The 23,423-nt window shown below is 42.0% G+C and overlaps 1 protein-coding gene across 5 annotated transcripts in view; it reads right to left on the bottom strand.

The window, feature by feature from the left end:
- Rich (Guanine nucleotide exchange factor subunit Rich) overlaps window positions 1-23,423 on the bottom strand; it is a 349,449-nt gene that overhangs the window by 168,838 nt on the left and 157,188 nt on the right. For all 5 annotated transcript variants that reach the window (XM_071672678.1, XM_071672679.1, XM_071672681.1 and 2 more), the window contains one exon: window positions 5,346-5,581. In XM_071672678.1, the coding sequence (XP_071528779.1) occupies window positions 5,346-5,581 (236 nt within the window). The remainder of the gene's footprint in view (window positions 1-5,345; window positions 5,582-23,423) is intronic.

The following is a 23,423-nucleotide window of genomic DNA, read 5'->3' as shown; positions in this document are numbered from 1 at the left end:
AGAAAGTTAAGAGTAAATGTGAGTAAGAGCAAGGTTATTAGGTACAGTAGGGTTGAGGGTCAAGTCAATTGGGAGGTAAGTTTGAATGGAGAAAAACTGGAGGAAGTACAGTGTTTTAGATATCTGGGAGTGGATCTGGCAGCGGATGGAACCATGGAAGCAGAAGTGAATCATAGGGTGGGGGAGGGGGTGAAAATCCTGGGAGCCTTGAAGAATGTGTGGAAGTCGAGAACATTATCTCGGAAAGCAAAAATGGGTATGTTTGAAGGAATAGTGGTTCCAACAATGTTGTATGGTTGCAAGGCGTGGGCTATGGATAGAGTTGTGCGCAGGAGGGTGGATGTGCTGGAAATGAGATGTTTGAGGACAATGTGTGGTGTGAGGTGGTTTGATTGAGCAAGTAATGTAAGGGTAAGAGAGATGTGTGGAAATAAAAAGAGCATGGTTGAGAGAGCAGAGGAGGGTGTTTTGAAATGGTTTGGGCACATGGAGAGAATGAGTGAGGAAAGATTGACCAATAGGAGGTGTGTGTCAGAGGTGGAGGGAACGAGGAGAAGTGGGAGACCAAATTGGAGGTGGAAAGATGGAGTGAAAAAGATTTTGAGTAATCGGGGCCTGAACATGCAGGAGGGTGAAAGGCGGGCAAGGAATAGAGTGAATTGGATCGATGTGGTATACCGGGGTTGACGTGCTGTCAGTGGATTGAATCAGGGCATGTGAAGCGTCTGGGGTAAACCATGGAAAGTTGTGTGGGGCCTGGATGTGGAAAGGGAGCTGTATATATATATATATATCTCCTTTTGGAAAAATTTAAAAAAAGAGGCCAAGTCCTCTGTTCTTAACGCTACCTTGCTAACGCGGGAAATGGCGAATAGTTTGAAAGAAAAAAAAAAAAATATATATATATATATATATATATATATATATATATAAATATATATATATATATATATATATATATATATATATATATATATTTTTTTTTATTTATTATACTTTGTCGCTGTCTCCCGCGTTTGCGAGGTAGCGCAAGGAAACAGACGAAAGAAATGGCCCAACCCCCCCATACACATGTATATACATATGTCCACACACGCAAATATACACACCTACACAGCTTTCCATGGTTTACCCCAGACGCTTCACATGCCTTGATTCAATCCACTGACAGCACGTCAACCCCGGTATACCACATCGCTCCAATTCACTCTATTCCTTGCCCTCCTTTCACCCTCCTGCATGTTCAGGCCCCAATCACACAAAATCTTTTTCACTCCATCTTTCCACCTCCAATTTGGTCTCCCTCTTCTCCTCGTTCCCTCCACCTCTGACACATATATCCTCTTGGTCAATCTTTCCTCACTCATTCTCTCCATGTGCCCAAACCACTTCAAAACACCCTCTTCTGCTCTCTCAACCACGCTCTTTTTATTTCCACACATCTCTCTTACCCTTACGTTACTCACTCGATCAAACCACCTCACACCACACATTGTCCTCAAACATCTCATTTCCAGCACATCCATCCTCCTACGCACTACTCTATCCATAGCCCACGCCTCGCAACCATACCCATTTTTGCTTTCCAAGATAATGTTCTCGACTTCCACACATTCTCCAACACTCCCGGAACTTTCGCCCCCTCCCCCACCCTATGATTCACTTCCACTTCCATGGTTCCATCCTCTGCCAGATCCACTCCCAGATACCTAAAACACTTCACTTCCTCCAGTTTTTCTCCATTCAAACTTACCTCCCAATTGTCTTGTCCCTCAACCCTACTGTACCTAATAACCTTGCTCTTATTCACATTTACTCTTAACTTTCTTCTTTCACACACTTTACCAAACTCAGTCACCAGCTTCTGCAGTTTCTCACACGAATCAGCTACCAGCACTGTATCACCAGCGAACAACAACTGACTCACTTCCCAAGCTCTCTCATCCACAACAGACTGCATACTTGCCCCTCTTTCCAAAACTCTTGCATTCACCTCCCTAACAACCCCATCCATAAACAAATTAAACAACCATGGAGACATTACACACCCCTGCTGCAAACCTACATTCACTGAGAACCAATCACTTTCCTCTCTTCCTACACGTACACATGCCTTACATTCTCAATAGGAACTTTTTACTGCTTCTAACAACTTGCCTCCTACACCATATACTCTTAATACCTTCCACAGAACATCTCTATCAACTCTATCATATGCCTTCTCCAGATCCATCTATCAACTCTATACTATGTGTTCTCTAGATCCATAAATGCTACATACAAATCCATTTGCTTTTCTAAGTTTTTCTCACATACATTCTTCAAAGCAAACACCTGATCCACACAACCTCTACCACTTCTGAAACCACACTGCTCTTCCCCAATCTGATGCTCTGTACATGACTTCACCCTCTCTATCAATACTCTCCCATATAATTTACCAGGAATACTCAACAAACTTATACCTCTGTAATTTGAGCACTCACTTTTATTCCCTTTGCCTTTGTACAATGGCACTATGCAAGCATTCTGCCAATCCTCAGGCACCTCACCATGAGTCATACATACATTAAATAACCTTATCAACCAGTCAACAATACAGTCACCCCCTATTTTAACAAATTCCACTGCAATACCATCCAAACCCGCTGCCTTGCCGGCTTTTATCTTCCGCAAAGCTTTTACTGCCTCTTCTCTGTTTACCAAATCATTTCCCTAACTCTCTCACTTTGCACACCACCTCGACCAAATCACCCTATATCTGCCACTCTATCATCAAACACATTCAACAAACCTTCAAAATACTCACTCCATCTCCTTCTCACATCACCACTATTTGTTATCACCTCCTCACTTGCCCCCTTCACTGAAGTTCCCATTTGTTCCCTTGTCTTACACACTTTATTTACCTCCTTCCAGAACATCTTTTTATTCTCCCTAAAATTTGATGATACTCTCTCACTCCAATTCTCATTTGCCCTCTTTTTCACCTCTTGCACCTTTCTCTTGACCTCCTGCCTCTTTCATTTATACATCTCCCACTCATTTGCATTATTTCCCTGCAAAAATCGTTCAAATGCCTCTCTCTTCTCTTTCACTAATAATCTTACTTCTTCATCCCACCACTCACTACCCTTTCTAATCTGCCCATCCCCTACACTTCTCATGCCACAAGCATCTTTTGTGCAGGCCATCACTGCTTCCCTAAATACATCCCATTCCTCCCCCACTCCCCATACCTCCTTTGTTCTCACCTTTTTCCATTCTGTACTCAGTCTCTCCTAGTACTTCCTCACTCAAGTCTCATTCCCAAATTCACTTACTCTCACCACTCTTTTCACCCCAACATTCTCTCTTCTTTTCTGAAAACCTCTACAAATCTTCACTTTCACCTCCACAAGATAATGATCAGACATCCCTCCAGTTGCACCTCTTAGCACATTAACATCCAAAAGTCTCTCTTTCGCACGCCTATCAATCAACACGTAATGCAATAACGCTCTCTGGCCATCTCTCCTACATACATACGTATACTTATGTATATCTCTCTTTTTAAACCAGGTATTCCCAATCACCAGTCCTCTTTCAACACATAAACCTACAAGCTCTTCACCATTTCCATTTACAACACTGAACATCCCATGTACACCAATTATTCCCTCAACTGCCACATTACTCACCTTTGCATTCAAATCACCCATCACTATAACCCGGTCTCGTGCATCAAAACTACTAACACACTCACTCAGCTGCTCCCAAAACACTTGCCGCTCATGATCTTTCTTCTCATGCCCAGGTGCATATGCACCAATAATCACCCATTTCTCTCCATCCACTTTCAGTTTTACCCATATCAATCTAGAGTTTACTTTCTTACACTCTATAACATACTCACACCACTCCTGTTTCAGTAGTAGTGCTACTCCTTCCCTTGCTCTTGTCCTCTCACTCACCCCTGACTTTACTCCCAAGACATTCCCAAACCACTCTTCTCTTTTACCCTTGAGCTTCGTTTCACTCAGAGCCAAAACTTCCAGGTTCCTTTCCTCAAACATACTACCTTTTTTCCTCATTTTGGCTACATTCACACACATTTAGACACCCTAATCTGAGCCATCAAGGAGGATGAGCACTCCCCATATGACTCCTTCTTCTGTTTCCCCTTTTAGAGAGTTAAAATACAAGGAGGGGAGGGTTTCCAGTCCCCCGCTCTCATCCCCTTTAGTCGCCTTCTACGACACGTATATATTTACACATACACAGACATATACATATATACACATGTGCATATTCATATATGCTTGTCTTCATCCATTCCCAGCACTACCTTTCCTGCTTTAATGAGGTAACATCAGGAAAAAAGGTATGATGATCTCATTTGCACATATACTGTCTTCACCTGAATTAGTATGTAGTAGCCAGTTGGCAACCAATGACCAAGAAGGTATGTTACCACAACTACCAACCTGGTTATAAGGAGGGTTAGCGATGGCTGTGCAGTGAGGCAGCATTTCAGTGATTATCAAGACAAACTCCTCAGACCCAGGTAGCTGTCTTTCCTTTCTGCCTCATCCACACATGGAGTACTGATACTCTGTCCCCAAACATACAATCCCTTCTTGTCATACACAATATTTGATGACACATAACTCAACAGCTCATTCTTCTTAACTTTACATTTTCCTGCAATGAGTATGATGCACTAGCCCTGTCTTTTGGCAAAATGGTAGGCGCAACAGATAGAAGAAAATGGGAGGAACATCTGGGCTGGAGCATTTGGTGGAAGTAATAGGTAGAAATATTAGACAGAGGCATTAGGTAGTAGTCAGTACGAACATTAGTTAAGAGCCTCTGCAAACATTGCACATGAGTTGCCCTCTGCCCATTAAGGGTGAGGCACTAAGGGTTAAAAAGCGACACTGGAAGTTCACTAGTTATGGAAACTCAATTGACATGGCCACTCCTTGAGGGATTTCCAGGTGGGAACAGGCAACAGAGATAAAGATAGATAGATAGGTAATTTAAAATGTATCAAACCAGACATTCATCCATGGCCATGCTTTACATACAACTCCACAGACTACTCTAAAATGCTTTAGATGCCCTGGTTCAGTTAATGAAGTAAGTCAGCCCCTATGTATGACATCAATCCAAATAATCTTATCCAATATATGCCTCTCATCCTCCTGAATGCGTTCCATTTCATACATAGCTTTTTCTGATTGTCTTTACAAAGTGATTTCTATATCCATTATAGATGCATTCAAAATTTATTGTCCACATTATCTTCATGGAATTTTTCACCAAAACTTTAAGTCTTTTATCAAGAGTAAACTTTTACTTGCCAATTTTCCATTGCTGTTTTCTCCATCAGAGCGCTGATCTCTCTGAATCATGAGGACTTTGCCAGAAATATTGATTATGACACTCTGAGCTGGCAAAGATGTGTGCTGAGTATTATGTATTCGCCATGATTCAGTTCGTAGACTGGTCAGCAATACAGATACCACACATGCTGGATGCACTGTTAGTCCAGATATGTCAACCTCCTGTACACGAGACACCATCACACTGCTGCCACCTGAAAAATGTAAAAAGTTCCATTTGCATATATAGATTATCAATGTCCCCTCACATATCAAAAATATCAATGTCCCCTTACATATGATAAATAATGTTCTCTTATATATGAAATATATCAATGTCCTTTTACATATGAAATATATCAATATCCTCACATATGAAAAATACTGTAAGGAGAAGTGGGAGATCAAATTGGAGGTGGAAAGATGGAGTGAAAAAGATTTTGAGTGATCGGGGACTGAACATGCAGGAGGGTGAAAGGCGGGCAAGGAATAGAGTGAATTGGATCAATGTGGTATACCAGGGTTGACGTGCTGTCAGTGGATTGAATCAGGGCATGTGAAGCGTCCCTCCACCTCCGACACATGTATCCTCTTGGTCAATCTTTCCTCACTCATTCTCTCCATGTGCCCAAACCATTTCAAAACACCCTCTTCTGCTCTCTCAACCACGCTCTCTTTATTTCCACACATCTCTCTTACCCTTACATTACTTAATCAAACCACCTCACACCACACATTGTCCTCAAACATCTCATTTCCAGCACATCCATCCTCCTGCGCACAACTCTATCCATAGCCCACGCCTCGCAACCATACAACATTGTTGGAACCACTATTCCTTCAAACATACCCATTTTTGCTTTCCGAGATAATGTTCTCGACTTCCACACATTCTTCAAGGCTCCCAGGATTTTCGCCCCCTCCCCCACCCTATGATCCACTTCCGCTTCCATCTGCTGCCAGATCCACTCCCAGATATCTAAAACACTTTACTTCCTCCAGTTTTTCTCCATTCAAACTTACCTCCCAATTGACTTGACCCTCAACCCTACTGTACCTAATAACCTTGCTCTTACTCACATTTACTCTTAACTTTCTTCTTTCACACACTTTACCAAACTCAGTCACCAGCTTCTGCAGTTTCTCACATGAATCAGCCACCAGCGCTGTATCATCAGTGAACAACAACTGACTCACTTCCCAAGCTCTCTCATCCACAACAGATTTCATACTTGCCCCTCTTTTATGTACATGTGTATATATGTATAAGTCTGTGTGTATATATATATGTATACGTTGAGATGTATAGATATGTATATGTGCTGTGTGTGGACGTGTATGAATATACATGTGTATGTGGGTGGGTTGGGCCATTCTTTCGTCTGTTTCCTTGTGCTACCTTGCTAACACAGGAGACAGCGACAAAGTATAATAAATAAAAAATAAATGAAAAATACTGAAGTCCCCTCACATATGAATTAACTAAAAGTCCCCTTATATATGAAATACATCAATGTCCCCACACATACAAAAAATTTTGATGCCCCCTTACATATAAAATATATAAACATCCCCTTATATGTAATATAAATATCAATGTCCCCTTACATATGAAAAATATCACTGTCTCCTTACATATAAAAAATAAACCAATTAACGAGATGCTTCTCCCCATTGTAAAAAGTTAAAAGCTGTCATATCCATTGCCTCAGTGGACATATTAGCCACCTTTCACACAAATGTAGAAGTATATCAAAACAGCCCAAAACAAACACAAAAGTTGCAAGTAATCTCATGAAAAGTTAGCATCTTTAAACAGCACCATAAGCCATCAAACTCTTCTAACTGGCCTCGAATCATCAAAGGCCATCAAACTCTTCTAATTGGCCTCAAAACATCAAGGGCAATCAAACTCTTCTAACTGGCCTCAAAACATCAAAAGCCATCAAACTCTTCTAACTGGACTGAAAACATCAAAAGTAAAAGAAGTGCAAATATGAAGTTCAGAGTTCTCTGACAGCTTACATCAAGCCAATAATTCAAACCTTTCATAAAGGGACAGGTTCAAGTCTTACATAGAGCCAACAGTTCAAAAAGTATAGCCTGCCAATAGTTCAGGTCACCTTACATCAAGTCATTAGTTCATGCCTTGCATGAAGCCAATAGTTCAAAGGTTACATCCAGCCAATATTTCAGGAATCATTGAAAGCCAATGCTTCAGGCCTTACATCAAGCTTAGTTCAGCCCTTATAGCATGCCACTGGTTCAAGCCTTACATAACACAAGGGCCAATAATATTACTAATATTCCTTTAAGACAAGATTTCAAGATACTGTAGTACAAGATCCAGTAAAGTCAGTATGTTTCAGCAACAAAACATTCAAAGACTAGTACCACAAGAACCAATAAAACCACAAAATTTTACTAAACAAGATTCAAAGACTATGGTAACACAGGGACCAATCATGTCACTAACATTCTAACTAGTACACAAATTCCAAGACTTTAAATGCAGCACATGAGGAATACTTTTATGTAAATATCATTATCCATTTAATCCTCGGCAATGGAGAGAAAGAAGATTTCTCATGTAATCCCTACATTTCGTAAAATCAACTAAATGGGTGGGATTTCAGGGTTGGTGACCCTTCCCTTCTTGCACTTCTATTTCTACAAGCTGGAAAAAAAGGAGCCAAAAGAGGAGTGCTCATCCTACTCAGAGGTTCAGACTGGGTTGTTTGAATACATGTGAATATAAACAAAGGGAGAGACAGATAGTATGTATCAGGAAAGGAACCTAGATGTCCTACTTTAAAGTGAAACAAGGCTTAAAAGGATGGGGATGAATGGTTTAGGAATGTCTTAAGGGTAAAGTCAGGGATCAGCATGATAGCAAGAGCTAAGGAAGGATAAAATTTCTGCTGAAGGAGATATTGCATGAATGTGTGAAAAAGTATAAGGAAGTGAGCCCTAAAACACCGTGGTAGACATAAAAATGGATTATGAGAGATGTGTGATTATCGATGCTTATGCACTTGGAAGTGAGAAGCAGGAGGAAGAGAGGTGTCTTTTCAGAAGAGCTGATAAAGTCAGAAATTTTGATTGGCATATCTTCATGTATAGCCTATGCCTCACATGCACTTAACATTTCTGAAACTACTATGCCTTCAAACACACCCATTTTTGCCCTCCCAGGCAACATTCTCTCCTTCTATACTTTCTTCAGTTCTCCCAGAACCTTCACCTCCTCACCCACCCTATGAATCACTTCCACTTCCATGGTTCCTTGTGCCACCATGTCCACTCACAGGAATCTAAAACATTTCTCTTCCTCCAGTTTTTCTCTATTCAGACTCGCACCCCAATTAACCTGACCCTCAACCCTGCTAAACATAATAATGTTGCTTTTATCCATATTTACTCTCAACTTCCTGCTTTCACACACTCTTCTAAACTTATGTCATCATCTGCAGCTTCTTACTTGAATCTGCCATCATTACTGTATCATCAGCAAAAACAACTGACTCACTTCTCAAAACCCCCCATCCCCTAAAGACTGCATACTCACCCCTCTCTCCAAGACACTCTTCTCTAACTCCTTCACTATACCATCGTAAACAAATGAATAGCCATGGAGACATCACACACCTCTTCCACAGACCAACCTTCACTTTGAACCTCTGACTTTCCTATCTGCACAATTGTACACCTGTCACAGCTTCTAGCAGCTCTCCTCCAACACCACATATCCTTATGACCTTCCACAAGGTATCTCTATCAACCCTACCACATGTTTTCTTCATTTTCATAAATGTCACATATAAATCCTCCTGTTTCCCCGAGTATATTTCACACATATTCTTTAAAGCAAACATCCGGTCCACACATCCTCTACCACTTCTAGAACCACACTGTTCCTTCCCAATCAGATGTACTGTACATGCCTTCACCTTCTCAATCACTACTTTCCCATACAACTTATCGGGTAAACTGAACAAGTTTATACTTCCATAGTTTGAGTACTCAATTCTTCCCCCTTGCCTTTATATAATGGCACTATAAATGCATTCTGCCAATCCTCAAGCACCTGAACAAGATCCACACATACTAAGAAACATCTTTACTAACCAAACAACAACACCGTTGTCACCTTTCTAGAAAAATTCAACAGCAATACCATCCACTCCAGCCACCTTGCCACATTTCATCTTATGCAGGGTTTTCACCTCCTCTTCTCTCTTCACCATACCACTCTTCATGACTATCTCACTTCCCATACCACCCCATCCCAAAGGTGCTTCATCTGTCACACTACCATGTCCTTCTTCCCTTCACCTCTGACACATATATCCTCTTTGTCAATCTTTCCTCATGCATTCTCTCCATATGTCCAAACCATTTCAATACACCCTCATCTGCTCTTTCAACCACACTCTTTTTATTTCCCCACATCTTTCTTACCCTTTCATTACTTAATCAAACCACTTCACACCACATATAGTCTTAACATTTCATTTCCAACACATCCACCCTCCTCCATACAACCCTGTCTATGGCCCATGCCTAGCAGCCATATAACATCGTTGGAAACACTATTCCTTCAAACATACCTATTTTTGCTCTCCAAGATAAAATTCTCTCCTTCCACACATTCTTCATTGCTCCCAGAACCTTCACCCCCTCCCCCACCCTGTAATTCACTTCTGCTTCCATGGTTCCATCTGCTGCTAAGTCTACTCCTGGATATCTAAAACACTTAACTTTCTCCAACTTTTTCTCCATTCAAAATTACCTCCCAATTAACTTGTCCCTCAACCCTTCTGAAGCTAATAACCTTGCTCATATTCAAATTCACTCTCAACTTTCTCCTTTAACACACTTTTCCAAACTCAGTCATCAACCTCTGCAGTTTCTCACCCAAATTAGCCACCAGAGCTGTATCTTTGGCAAACAACAACTGATTCACTTCAAAAGCCCTCTCATCCATGACAGACTGCATACTCGCCCCTCTCTCCAAAACTCTTGCATTTACCTCCTTAACCATTCCATCCATTAACAAATTAAACAATCATGGGGACATCATACACCCCTGCCACAAAGTGACATTCCCTGAGAACCACTCTCCTCCCTTCCTACTCTTACACATGCCTTACATCTTCGATAAAAACTTTTCACTGCTTCCAGCAACTTACCTCCCACACTACATACTCTCAAAACCTTCCACAAAGCATCTCTAGCAAACCCTATCATATGCATTTTCCAGATCCATAAATGCCACATACAAATCCATCTGTTTTTCTAAGTATTTCTCAATACATTCTTCAATGTATTAATGTATTAATGTGCTCAGAGGTGCAACTGGAGGGATGTCTGATCATTATCTTGTGGAGGCTAAGGTGAAGATTTGTATGGGTTTTCAGAAAAGAAGAGTGAATGTTGGGGTGAAGAGGGTGGTGAGAGTAAGTGAGCTTGGGAAGGAGACATGTGTGAGGAAGTACCAGGAGAGACTGAGTACAGAATGGAAAATGGTGAGAACAATGGAAGTAAGGGGAGTGGGGGAGGAATGGGATGTATTTAGGGAATCAGTGATGGATTGCGCAAAAGATGCTTGTGGCATGAGAAGAGTGGGAGGTGGGTTAATTAGAAAGGGTAGTGAGAGGTGGGATGAAGAAGTAAGATTATTAGTGAAAGAGAAGAGAGAGGCATTTGGACAATTTTTGCAGGGAAAAAATGCAATTGAGTGGGAGATGTATAAAAGAAAGAGACAGGAGGTCAAGAGAAAGGTGCAAGAGGTGAAAAAGAGGGCAAATGAGAGTTGGGGTGAGAGAGTATCATTAAATTTTAGGGAGAATAAAAAGATGTTCTGAAAGGAGGTAAATAAAGTGCGTAAGACAAGGGAGCAAATGGGAACTTCAGTGAGAAGGGCGCAAATGGGGAGGTGATAACAGGTAGTGATGATGTGAGAAGGAGATGGAGTGAGTATTTTGAAGGTTTGTTGAATGTATTGGATGATAGAGTGGCAGATATAGGGTGTTTTGGTCGAGGTGGTGTGCAAAGTGAGAGGGTTAGGGAAAATGATTTGGTAAACAGAGAAGAGGTAGTAAAAGCTTTGCGGAAGATGAAAGCCGGCAAGGCAGCAGGTTTGGATGGTATTGCAGTGGAAATTAATAAAAAAGGGGGTGACTGTATTATTGACTGGTTGGTAAGGTTATTTAATGTATGAATGACTCATGGTGAGGTGCCTGAGGATTGGCGGAATGCGTGCATAGTGCCATTGTACAAAGGCAAAGGGGATAAGAGTGAGTGCTCAAATTTCAGAGGTATAAGTTTGTTGAGTATTCCTGGTAAATTATATGGGAGGGTATTGATTGAGAGGGTGAAGGTATGTACAGAGCATCAGATTGGGGAAGAGCAGTGTGGTTTCAGAAGTGGTAGAAGATGTGTGGATCAGGTGTTTGCTTTGAAGAAAGTATGTGAGAAATACTTAGAAAAGCAAATGGATTTGTATGTAGCATTTATGGATCTGGAGAAGGCATATGATAGAGTTGATAGAGATGCTCTGTGGAAGGTATTAAGAATATATGGTGTGGGAGGCAAGTTGTTAGAAGCAGTGAAAAGTTTTTATCGAGGATGTAAGGCATGTGTACGTGTAGGAAGAGAGGAAAGTGATTGGTCTCAGTGAATGTAGGTTTGCGGCAGGGGTGTGTGATGTCTCCATGGTTGTTTAATTTGTTTATGGATGGGGTTGTTAGGGAGGTGAATGCAAGAGTTTTGGAAAGAAGGGCAAGTATGAAGTCTGTTGTGGATGAGAGAGCTTGGGAAGTGAGTCAGTTGTTGTTTGCTGATGATACAGCGCTGGTGGCTGATTCATGTGAGAAACTGCAGAAGCTGGTGACTGAGTTTGGTAAAGTGTGTGAAAGAAGAAAGTTAAGAGTAAATGTGAATAAGAGCAAGGTTATTAGGTACAGTAGGGTTGAGGGTCAAGTCAATTGGGAGGTAAGTTTGAATGGAGAAAAACTGGAGGAAGTAAAATGTTTTAGATATCTGGGAGTGGATCTGGCAGCGGATGGAACCATGGAAGCGGAAGTGGATCATAGGGTGGGGGAGGGGGCGAAAATCCTGGGAGCCTTGAAAAATGTGTGGAAGTCGAGAACATTATCTCGGAAAGCAAAAATGGGTATGTTTGAAGGAATAGTGGTTCCAACAATGTTGTATGGTTGCGAGGCGTGGGCTATGGATAGAGGTGTGTGCAGGAGGGTGGATGTGCTGGAAATGAGATGTTTGAGGACAATGTGTGGTGTGAGGTGGTGTGATCGAGTAAGTAATGTAAGGGAAAGAGAGATGTGTGGAAATAAAAAGAGCGTGGTTGAGAGAGCAGAAGAGGGTGTTTTGAAATGGTTTGGGCACATGGAGAGAATGAGTGAGGAAAGATTGACCAAGAGGATATATGTGTCGGAGGTGGAGGGAACGAGGAGAAGTGGGAGACCAAATTGGAGGTGGAAAGATGGAGTGAAAAAGATTTTGTGTGATCGGGGCCTGAGCATGCAGGAGGGTGAAAGGAGGGCAAGGAATAGAGTGAATTGGATCGATGTGGTATACCGGGGTTGACGTGCTGTCAGTGGATTGAATTAGGGCATGTGAAGCGTCTGGGGTAAACCATGGAAAGCTGTGTAGGTATGTATATTTGCGTGTGTGGACATGTATGTATATACATGTGTATGGGGGTGGGTTGGGCCATTTCTTTCGTCTGTTTCCTTGCGCTACCTCGCAAACGCGGGAGACAGCGACAAAGCAAAAATTCTTCAATGCAAACACCTAATCCACACATCCTCTACCACTTCAGAAACCACACTGCTCTTCCCCAATCTAATGCTCTGTACATGCCTTTACCCTCTCAATGAATACCCCGCCATTTAATTTCCCAGAAATACTCAACAGACTTATGCCTCTGTAATTTGGACACTCACCTTTATCCCCTTTGCCTTTGCACAATGGCACTCAGCATGCATTTTGCCAATCCTCAGGGACTTCACCATGATCAATACATACACTGAATATCCTTACCAACCAATCAACAACACGTTCACCCCCTTTTATAATAAATTCCACTGCAAACCATCCAAACCCACTGCCTTGCCGGATCTCATCTTCCACAAAGCTTTCACTAACTCTTCCCTCTTTACCAATTCATTCTCCCTGTCCCTCTCACTTTGCACACCATGCCAACCAAAACACCCTATATCTGCCACTCTATCATCAAACACATTCGACAAAACTTCAAAATACTCATTCCATCTCCTCACTTCATCACTACTTGTTATTACCTCCCTTTACCAATGTTCCCCTTTGTTCACTCATAATCAATCTCTAGGTGTCATGTGTAATGCATCGAAACCACAGCTCCCTTCCCACATCCAGGCTCCACATACCTTTCCATGGTTTACCCAAGATGTTTTACACCCAAGATGTTTTACATGCCCTGGTTCAGTCCATTGACAGCATGTCGACCCCAGTATACCACATAGTTCCAATTCACTCTATTCCTTGCATGCCTTTCACCCTCAAGTATGTTCAGGCCCCAATTGCTTGAAATCTTTTTCACTCCATCCTTCCGCCTCCAATATAGTCTCCAGCATGATCTTTGTTCCCTCCACATCTGACACATATATCCTCTTAGTCAATCTTTCTTCACTCATTCTCTCCATGTGTCCAAACCATTTCAACACACTGTCTTCTGCTCTCTCAACCACACTCTTTTTATTACCACACATCTCTCTTAACCTTTCATTATTTACTCGATCAAAACACCTCACACCACATCTTGTACTGAAACATTTCATTTCTAACACATCCACCCTCCTCTGTACAACCTTATCTATAGACCATGTCTCGCAACCATATAACATTGTTGGAACCACTATTCCTTCAAACATACCCATTATTACTTTCTGAGATATCGTTCTTGCCTTCCACACTTTCTTCAGTGCTCCCAGAACCTTCACCCTCTCCCCCACCCTATGACTCACTTCCACTTAAATGGTTCCATCCACAGCTAAGTCCACTCCCACATATCTAAAACACATCACTTCCTCCAGTTTTCTCCATTCAAACTTATCTCCCAATTAACTTTTCCTCCACCCTACTGAACCCAATAACCTTGCTCTTATTCACATTTACTCTCAGCTTTCTCCTTTCACACACTTTACCAAACTCAGTCACCAACCTCTGCAGTTTCTCACCCAAACCAGCCACCAGCACTGTACCATCAGCGAACAACAACTGACTCACTTCCCAGGCCCTCTCATCGAGAACAGACTGCATACTTCCCCCTCTCTCCAAAACTGTTGCATTGACCTCCCTAACCACCCCATCCATAAACAAATAAAACAACCATGGAGACATTACGCACCCCTGCTGCAAACCGACATTCACTGGGAACCAATCACTTTCCTCTCTTTCTACTCATACACATGCCTTACATTCTTGGTAAAACCTTTTCACTGCTTCTAGCAACATACCTTCCACGCCATACACTCTTAAAACCTTCCACAAAGCATCTTTATCAACCCTTATCATATGCCTTCTCCAGATCCATAAATGCTACATATAAATCCATCTGTTTTTCTAAGTATTTCTCACATACATTCTTCAAAGCAAACACCTGATCCACACATCCTCTTCCACTTCTGAAACCACACTGGTCTTCCCAATCTAAAGCTCTATACATGCCTTTACCATTTCAATCAATACCCTACCATATATGCCTCTGTAATTTGAACACTCACCTTTACCCCCCTTGCCTCTGCACAATGGCACTATGCTTGCATTCCACCAATCCTCAGGCACTTCACCATGATTCATACATATATTGAATATCTTTACCAACCAATCAAAAACACATCCACCCCTTTTTTAATAAATTCCACTGCAATACCATCCAAACCCAATGCTTTCCCAGCTTTCAACTTCCACAAAGCCTTCACTACCTCATCACTGCTTACCAAACCATTCTCCCTGACCCTCTCACTTTGCACACCACCCCAACCAAAACACCCTATATCTGCCAATCTATCATCAAACACATTCAACAAACCTTCAAAATACTCACTCTATCTCCTCACTTCATCACTATTTGTTATTACCTTCCCATTTGCCCCCTTCACCGATGTTCCCATTTGTTCTCTTGTCTTACACACTTTATTTACCTCCTTCCAGCTGAGTGAGTGTGTTGGCAACTTTGATGCACAAGACCGGGTTATAGTGATGGGTGATTTGAATGCAAAGGTGAGTAATGTGGCAGTTGAAGGAATAATTGGTGTACATGGGGTGTTCAGTGTTGTAAATTGAAAAGGTGAAGAACTTGTAGATTTGTGCTGAAAAAGGACTGGTGATTGGGAAAAACCTGGTTTTAAAAGATTTTTTTTTTTTTTTTTTTTTTGCTTTGTCGCTGTCTCCCGCGTTTGCGAGGTAGCGCAAGGAAACAGACGAAAGAAATGGCCCAACCCACCCCCATACACATGTATATACATACGTCCACACACGCAAATATACATACCTACACAGCTTTCCATGGTTTACCCCAGACGCTTCACATGCCTTGATTCAATCCACTGACAGCACGTCAACCCCGGTATACCACATCACTCCAATTCACTCTATTCCTTGCCCTCCTTTCACCCTCCTGCATGCTCAGGCCCCGATCACACAAAATCTTTTACACTCCATCTTTCCACCTCCAATTTGGTCTCCCTCTTCTCCTCGTTCCCTCCACCTCCGACACATATATTCTCTTGGTCAATCTTTCCTCACTCATTCTCTCCATGTGCCCGAACCATTTCAAAACACCCTCTTCTGCTCTCTCAACCACGCTCTTTTTATTTCCACACATCTCTCTTACCCTTACATTACTTACTCGATCAAACCACCTCACCACACATTGTCCTCAAACATCTCATTTCCATCACATCCATCCTCCTACGCACAACTCTATCCATAGCCCACGCCTCGCAACCATACAACATTGTTGGAACCATTATTCCTTCAAACATACCCATTTTTGCTTTCCGAGATAATCTTCTCGACTTCCACACATTCTTCAAGGCTCCCAGAATTTTCGCCCCCTCCCCCACCCTGTGATCCACTTCCACTTCCATGGTTCCATCCGCTGCCAGATCCATTCCCAGATATCTAAAACACTTCACTTCCTCCAGTTTTTCTCCATTCAAACTCACCTCCCAATTGACTTGACCCTCAACCCTACTGTACCTAATAACCTTGCTCTTATTCACATTTACTCTTAACTTTCTTCTTTCACACACTTTACCAAACTCAGTCACCAGCTTCTGCAGTTTCTCACATGAATCAGCCACCAGCGCTGTATCATCAGCGAACAACAACTGACTCACTTCCCAAGCTCTCTCATCCACAACAGACTTCATACTTGCCCCTCTTTCCAAAACTCTTGCATTCACCTCCCTAACCACCCCATCCATAAACAAATTAAACAACCAAGGAGACATCACACACCCCTGCTGCAAACCTACATTCACTGAGAACCAATCACTTTCCTCTCTTCCTACACGTACACATGCCTTACATCCTCGATAAAAACTTTTCACTGCTTCTAACAACTTGCCTCCCACACCATATATTCTTAATACCTTCCACAGAGCATCTCTATCAACTCTATCATTTGCCTTCTCCAGATCCATAAATGCTACATACAAATCCATTTGCTTTTCTAAGTATTTCTCACATACATTCTTCAAAGCAAACACCTGATCCACACATCCTCTACCACTTCTGAAACCACACTGCTCTTCCCCAATCTGATGCTCTGTACATGCCTTCACCCTCTCAATCAATACCCTCCCATATAATTTACCAGGAATACTCAACAAACTTATACCTCTGTAATTTGAGCACTCACTCTTATCCCCTTTGCCTTTGTACAATGGCACTATGCACGCATTCCGCCAATCCTCAGGCACCTCACCATGAGTCATACATACATTAAATAACCTTACCAACCAGTCAACAATACAGTCACCCCCTTTTTTAATAAATTCCACTGCAATACCATCCAAACCTGTTGCCTTGCCGGCTTTCATCTTCCGCAAAGCTTTTACTACCTCTTCTCTGTTTACCAAATCATTTTCCCTAACCCTCTCACTTTGCACACCACCTCGACCAAAACACCCTATATCTGCCACTCTATCATCAAACACATTCAACAAACCTTCAAAATACTCACTCCATCTCCTTCTCACATCACCACTACTTGTTATCACCTCCCCATTTGCGCCCTTCACTGAAGTTCCCATTTGCTCCCTTGTCTTACGCACTTTATTTACCTCCTTCCAGAACATCTTTTTATTCTCCCTAAAATTTAATGATACTCTCTCACCCCAACTCTCATTTGCCCTTTTTTTCACCTCTTGCACCTTTCTCTTGACCTCCTGTCTCTTTCTTTTATACATCTCCCACTCAATTTCATTTTTTCCCTGCAAAAATCGTCCAAATGCCTCTCTCTTCTCTTTCACTAATACTCTTACTTCTTCATCCCACCACTCACTACCCTTTCTAATCAACCCACCTCCCACTCTTCTCATGCCACAAGCATCTTTTGCGCAATCCATCACTGATTCCCTAAATACATTCCATTCCTCCCCCACTCCCCTTAAAAGAGATATACATCTGTATACATATGTAAGTAGGAGAGATGGACAGAGAGCATTATTGGATTAAGTGTTAATTGATAGGCCCATGAAAGAGACTTTTGGATGTTAATGTGCTGAGAAGGGCAACTAGAGGGATGTCGGTTCATTATCTTGTGGAGGTGAAGGTGAAGATTTGTAGATGCTTTCAGAAAAGAAGAGAGAATGTTGGGGTAAAGAGAGTGGCAAGAGAAAGTAAGCTTGGAAAGGAGAATTGTGTGAGGAAGTACCAAGAAAGATCGAGTACAGAACAGAAAAAGGTGAGAGCAAATGACATAAGGGGAGTGGGGGAGGAATAGGATGTATTTAGGAAAGAAGTGATGGCTTGAGCAAAAGATGCCTGTGGCATGCGAAAAGTGGGAGGTGGGCAGATTAGAAAGGGTAGTGACTGGTGGGATGAAGAATTAAGATTATTAGTGAAAGAGAAAAGAGAGGCATTTGGACAACTTTTGCAGGGAAGTAGAGCAAATGACTGGGAAATGTAAATAAGGAAGAGGCAGGAGGTCAAGAGAAAGGTGCAAGAGGTGAAAAAGAGGGCAAATGAGAATTGGGGTGAGCGAGTAACATTAAATTTTAGGGTAAATAAAACGATGTTTTGGAAGGAGGTAAATAAAGTGCGTAAGACAAGAGAAGAAATGAGAACATCAGTGAAGGGGGCTAATGGGGAGGTAATAACAAGTAGTGGTGAAGTGAGAAGGAGATGGAGTGAGTATTTTGAAGGTTTGTTGAATGTGTTTGATGATAGAGTGGTAGATATAGGGTGTTCTGGTCGAGGTGGTGTGCGAAGTCAAAGGTCAGGGATAATAGTTTGGTGAACAGAGAAGAGGTAGTGAAAGCTTTACGGAAAATGAAAGCCGACAAGAGAGTGGGTTTGGATGGTGTTGCAGTGGAATTTATAAAAAAAAAAAAGGGGGTGACTTGCTGAATGGTTGGTAAGGATATTCAATGTATGTATGGTTCATGGAGAAGTGCCTGAGGATTGGCAAAATGCATGCATAGTGCCATTGTATCAAGGCAAAGGGGATATAGGTGAGTGTTCAAATTACAGAGGTATAAGTTTATCGAGTATTCCTGGGAAATTACATGGTCGGGTATTGATTGAGAGGGTAAACAGCAGTGTGGTTCCAGAAGTGGTAGAGGATGTGTGGATCAGGTGTTTGCTTTGAAGAATGTATGTGAGAAATACTTAGAAAAACAGATGGACTTGTATGTAGCATTTATGGTTCAATCCACTGACAGCACGTCAACCCCGGTATACCACATCATTCCAATTCACTCTATTCCTTGCATGCCTTTCACCCTCCTGTATGTTCAAGCCCCAATCTCTTAAAATCTTTTTCACTCCATCCTTCCACCTCCAATTTGGTCTCCCACTTTTCCTCGTTCCTCCACCTATGACACATATATCCTCTTTGTCAATCTTTCCTCAATCATTCTCTCCATGTGTCCAAACCATTTCAATGCACCCTCTTCTGCTCTCTCAACCACACTCTTTTTATTACCACACATTTCTCTTAACCTTTCATTACTTACTCGATCAAGCCACCTCACACCACATGCTGTCCTCAAACATTTCATTTCCAACACATCCACCCTCCTCCGCACAAACCTCTATAGCCCATGCCTCACAACCATATAACATTGTTGGAACCACTATTCCTTCAAACATACCCATTTTTGCTCTCCGAGATAACACTGTCACCTTCCACACATTCTTAAATGCTCCCACAACCTTTGCCCCCTCCCCCACCCTGTGACTCACTTATGCTTCCATGGTTCTATCCGCTGCTAAATCCACTCCCAGATATCTAAAACACTTCACTTCCTCCAGTTTTTCTCCATTCAAACTTACCTCCCAATTAACTTGTCCCTCAACCCTACTGAACCTAATAACCTTGCTCTTATTCACATTTACTCTAAGCTTTCTTCTTTCACACAATTTACTAAACTCAGTCACCAACTTCTGCAGTTTCTCACCCAAATCAGCCACCAGCTCTGTATCACCTGTTGCCTATGCCGTCTCAGCTAAAAAAAAATATAAACAGAACAGAGGGTAACTCTAGCATTGTGCTTTCAGTGCCTCTCACCGAATATTCCTGTTGACTACTTCTATCTGATGTGTGCATTGAATGTTCCCACCTACTACCTCTATCCAATACTCCCACTTAACACTCCTTCCATCTATTTCTACCTAATGTGTCTACCTAATGTTCCTGCCCAATGTTCAAACCTACCACTTCTACCCAATGATCCCACCTAAAGTTCCTCCTACTTACTACTTCTATCTACTGTTCCTACCAGTTTGCCAAAAGGCAGGGCTAATGCATAGCACTCACTGTAAGAAACTCTAGAGTTACAAAGAATGAGTTGTCTGAGTTAAGTGTTGTCAAGTGTAGTGTGTGACAAGAAGAGATTGTATGTTTGTGGACAGGATGCCAGTAGTCCATGAATGGATGAGGCAGAAAGAAGAGACAGCTACCTGGGTCAGAAGGGTGCAACTTGACAGCCAATGGAGTGCTGGCTCACTACACAGACATCCCACTACACAGGTGAATAGTACCAGTAACATAACTCCCTGGTTGGAGCCTGCTGCTTACCAGCTACTACCTACCAAAAACACAAAAATTCCATCTCATGGAGAGTTAATGAACTTGGATAGTCTGCTGCTTAAAGATTTGGCTGCATTTCCTTCACAAAACCATAATACTGATTTGTTTCATTCACTATCATGTGCATCAAATCACTAACTAAATACTCTATGAAATAGTCCACCTCCTCAAAAGTCTCAACGACAGAACAAACACCTGTTACACCTGAACTACCTTCATCAAAAACAAACTGTGTTGGCAAAATCCTTCAAAGCCCATTAAGCAAATGGTAAACATGACAAAGCACCCCCCACCTTCATACTCAGGCTGAGATCACCTTCACCTCCACTTCTTCCTTCTACCTTTCTTCTTCCACATCTTTGTGAGAACTACATGTAACTGATTCACCATCACTCTCCTCCAATACGTCCATGTTAAGCATTATCTAAAAAGTTAAAAAGTCCATGTAATAATTTGGGTTTTCTTATATGACTTGTGTCAGCTGAAGTTGTTGTGACATACACTTCATCAATGTGACATAATGGCCACTCGAGTGGAAAAATATGGACTAATGTATGGAAATACCCTTCTGCAATGCCAATAAATGAATACTGAAAATCAAACACCCCTACAGCTGCAAATGGACTATCTAAAGATCAGAACCCACACATGAGATACTTGCACTCAACTCCCAGCAGTGGCATGTCCCATATAAGGGATATAAGCAGTTAACAGATAAACACAGGGGTGCCACTTAAGTGGAAATCATGCTCCCTGACTTTTCAGCTAAAAATTTCATTGGTGTCAAATACAATTTTGCATTAGTATCCTGCTGACAGTTTAGAAAAGTTGCTCTATACATAACTCACGAGTCTATTCACATTTAATTCATGACAATTCCGTGTGGGGCAGTGCCCACAGGATTTCGCTGCCTATTGCTGATATGACCCACAAGCAAGTACAGTATCACCACATTACCATGTGTGGCAGTATCCACAAGATCTCACTGCGTCTTACTGATATGACCCACAAGCAAGTACAGTACATATAAGCACACAAGAAACCCGACACTAAGACCCATCCTGCTTATGCTAATCATTTATTATATTTATTGATTTTGCTTTGTCGCTGTCTCCCGCGTTAGTCAGGGAGCACAAGGAAACAGACGAAAGAATGGCCCAACCCACCCACATACACATGTATATACATACATGTCCACACACGCAAATATACATACCTATACATCTCGACATATACATATATATACACAAACAGACATATACATATATACACATGTACATAATTCATACTGTCTGCCTTTTTTTATTCCCATCGCCACCTCGCCACACATGAAATAACAACCCCCTTCCCCCTCATGTGTGCGAGGTAGCGCTAGGAAACGACAACAAAAGCCACATTCGTTCACACTCAGTCTCTAGCTGTCATGTAATAATGCACCAAAACCACAGCTCCCTTTCCACATCCAGGCCCCACACAACATTCCATGGTTCACACCAGACGCTTCACATGCCCTGGTTCAATCCACTGACAGCACGTCGACCCCGGTATACCACATCATTCCAATTCACTCTATTCCTTGCACGCTTTTCACCCTCCTGCATGTTCAGGCCCCGATCACTCAAAATCTCTTTCACTCCATCTTTCCACCTCCAATTTGGTCTCCCACTTCTCGTTCCCTCCACCTCCGACACATATATCCTCTTGGTCAATCTTTCCTCACTCATTCTCTTCATGTGACCAAACCATTTCAAAACACCCTCTTCTGCTCTCTCAACCACACTCTTTTTATTACCACACATCTCTCTTACCCTTACATTATTTACTCGATAAAACCACCTCACACCACATATTGTCCTCAAACATCTCATTTCCAGCACATCCACCCTCCTGCTCACAAATCTATCCATAGCCCACGCCTCGCAACCATACAACATTGTTGGAACCACTGTTCCTTCAAACATACCCATTTATGCTTTCCAAGATAATGTTCTCGACTTCCACACATTCTCCAACACTCCCAGACTTTTCACCCCCTCCCCCACCCTATGATTCACTTCCGCTTCCATGGTTCCATCCGCTGCCAGATCCACTCCCAGATATCTAAAACACTTCACTTCCTCCAGTTTTTCTCCATGCAAACTAACCTTCCAATTGACTTGTCCCTCAACCCTACTGTACCTAATACCCTTGCTCTTGTTCACATTTACTCTTAACTTTCTTCTTTCACACACTTTACCAAACTCAGTCACCAGCTTCTGCAGTTTCTCACATGAATCAGCCACCAGCGCTGTAACATCAGTGAACAACAACTGACTCACTTCCCAAGCTCTCTCATCCACAACAGACTGCATACTTGCCCCTCTTTCCAAAACTCTTGCATTCACCTCCCTAACAACCCCATCCATAAACAAATTAAACAACCATGGAGACATCACACAACCCTGCTGCAAACCTACATTCACTGAGAACCAATCACTTTCCTCTCTTCCTACACGTACACATGCCTTACATCCTCGATAAAAACTTTTTACTGCTTCTAACAACTTGCCTCCCACACCATATATTCTTAATACCTTCCACAGAGCATCTCTATCAGCTCTATCATATGCCTTCTCCAGATCCATAAATGCTACATACAAATCCATTTGCTTTTCTAAGTATTTCTCACATACATTCTTCAAAGCAAACACCTGATCCACACATCCTCTACCACTTCTGAAACCACACTGCTC

The sequence above is a fragment of the Panulirus ornatus genome, chromosome 17 (genome assembly GCF_036320965.1).
Source record: "Panulirus ornatus isolate Po-2019 chromosome 17, ASM3632096v1, whole genome shotgun sequence".
NCBI lineage: Eukaryota > Metazoa > Arthropoda > Malacostraca > Decapoda > Palinuridae > Panulirus > Panulirus ornatus.
Note: the sequence above shows the minus strand (reverse complement) of the source record. Positions and strands in the feature narration are given on the sequence as shown.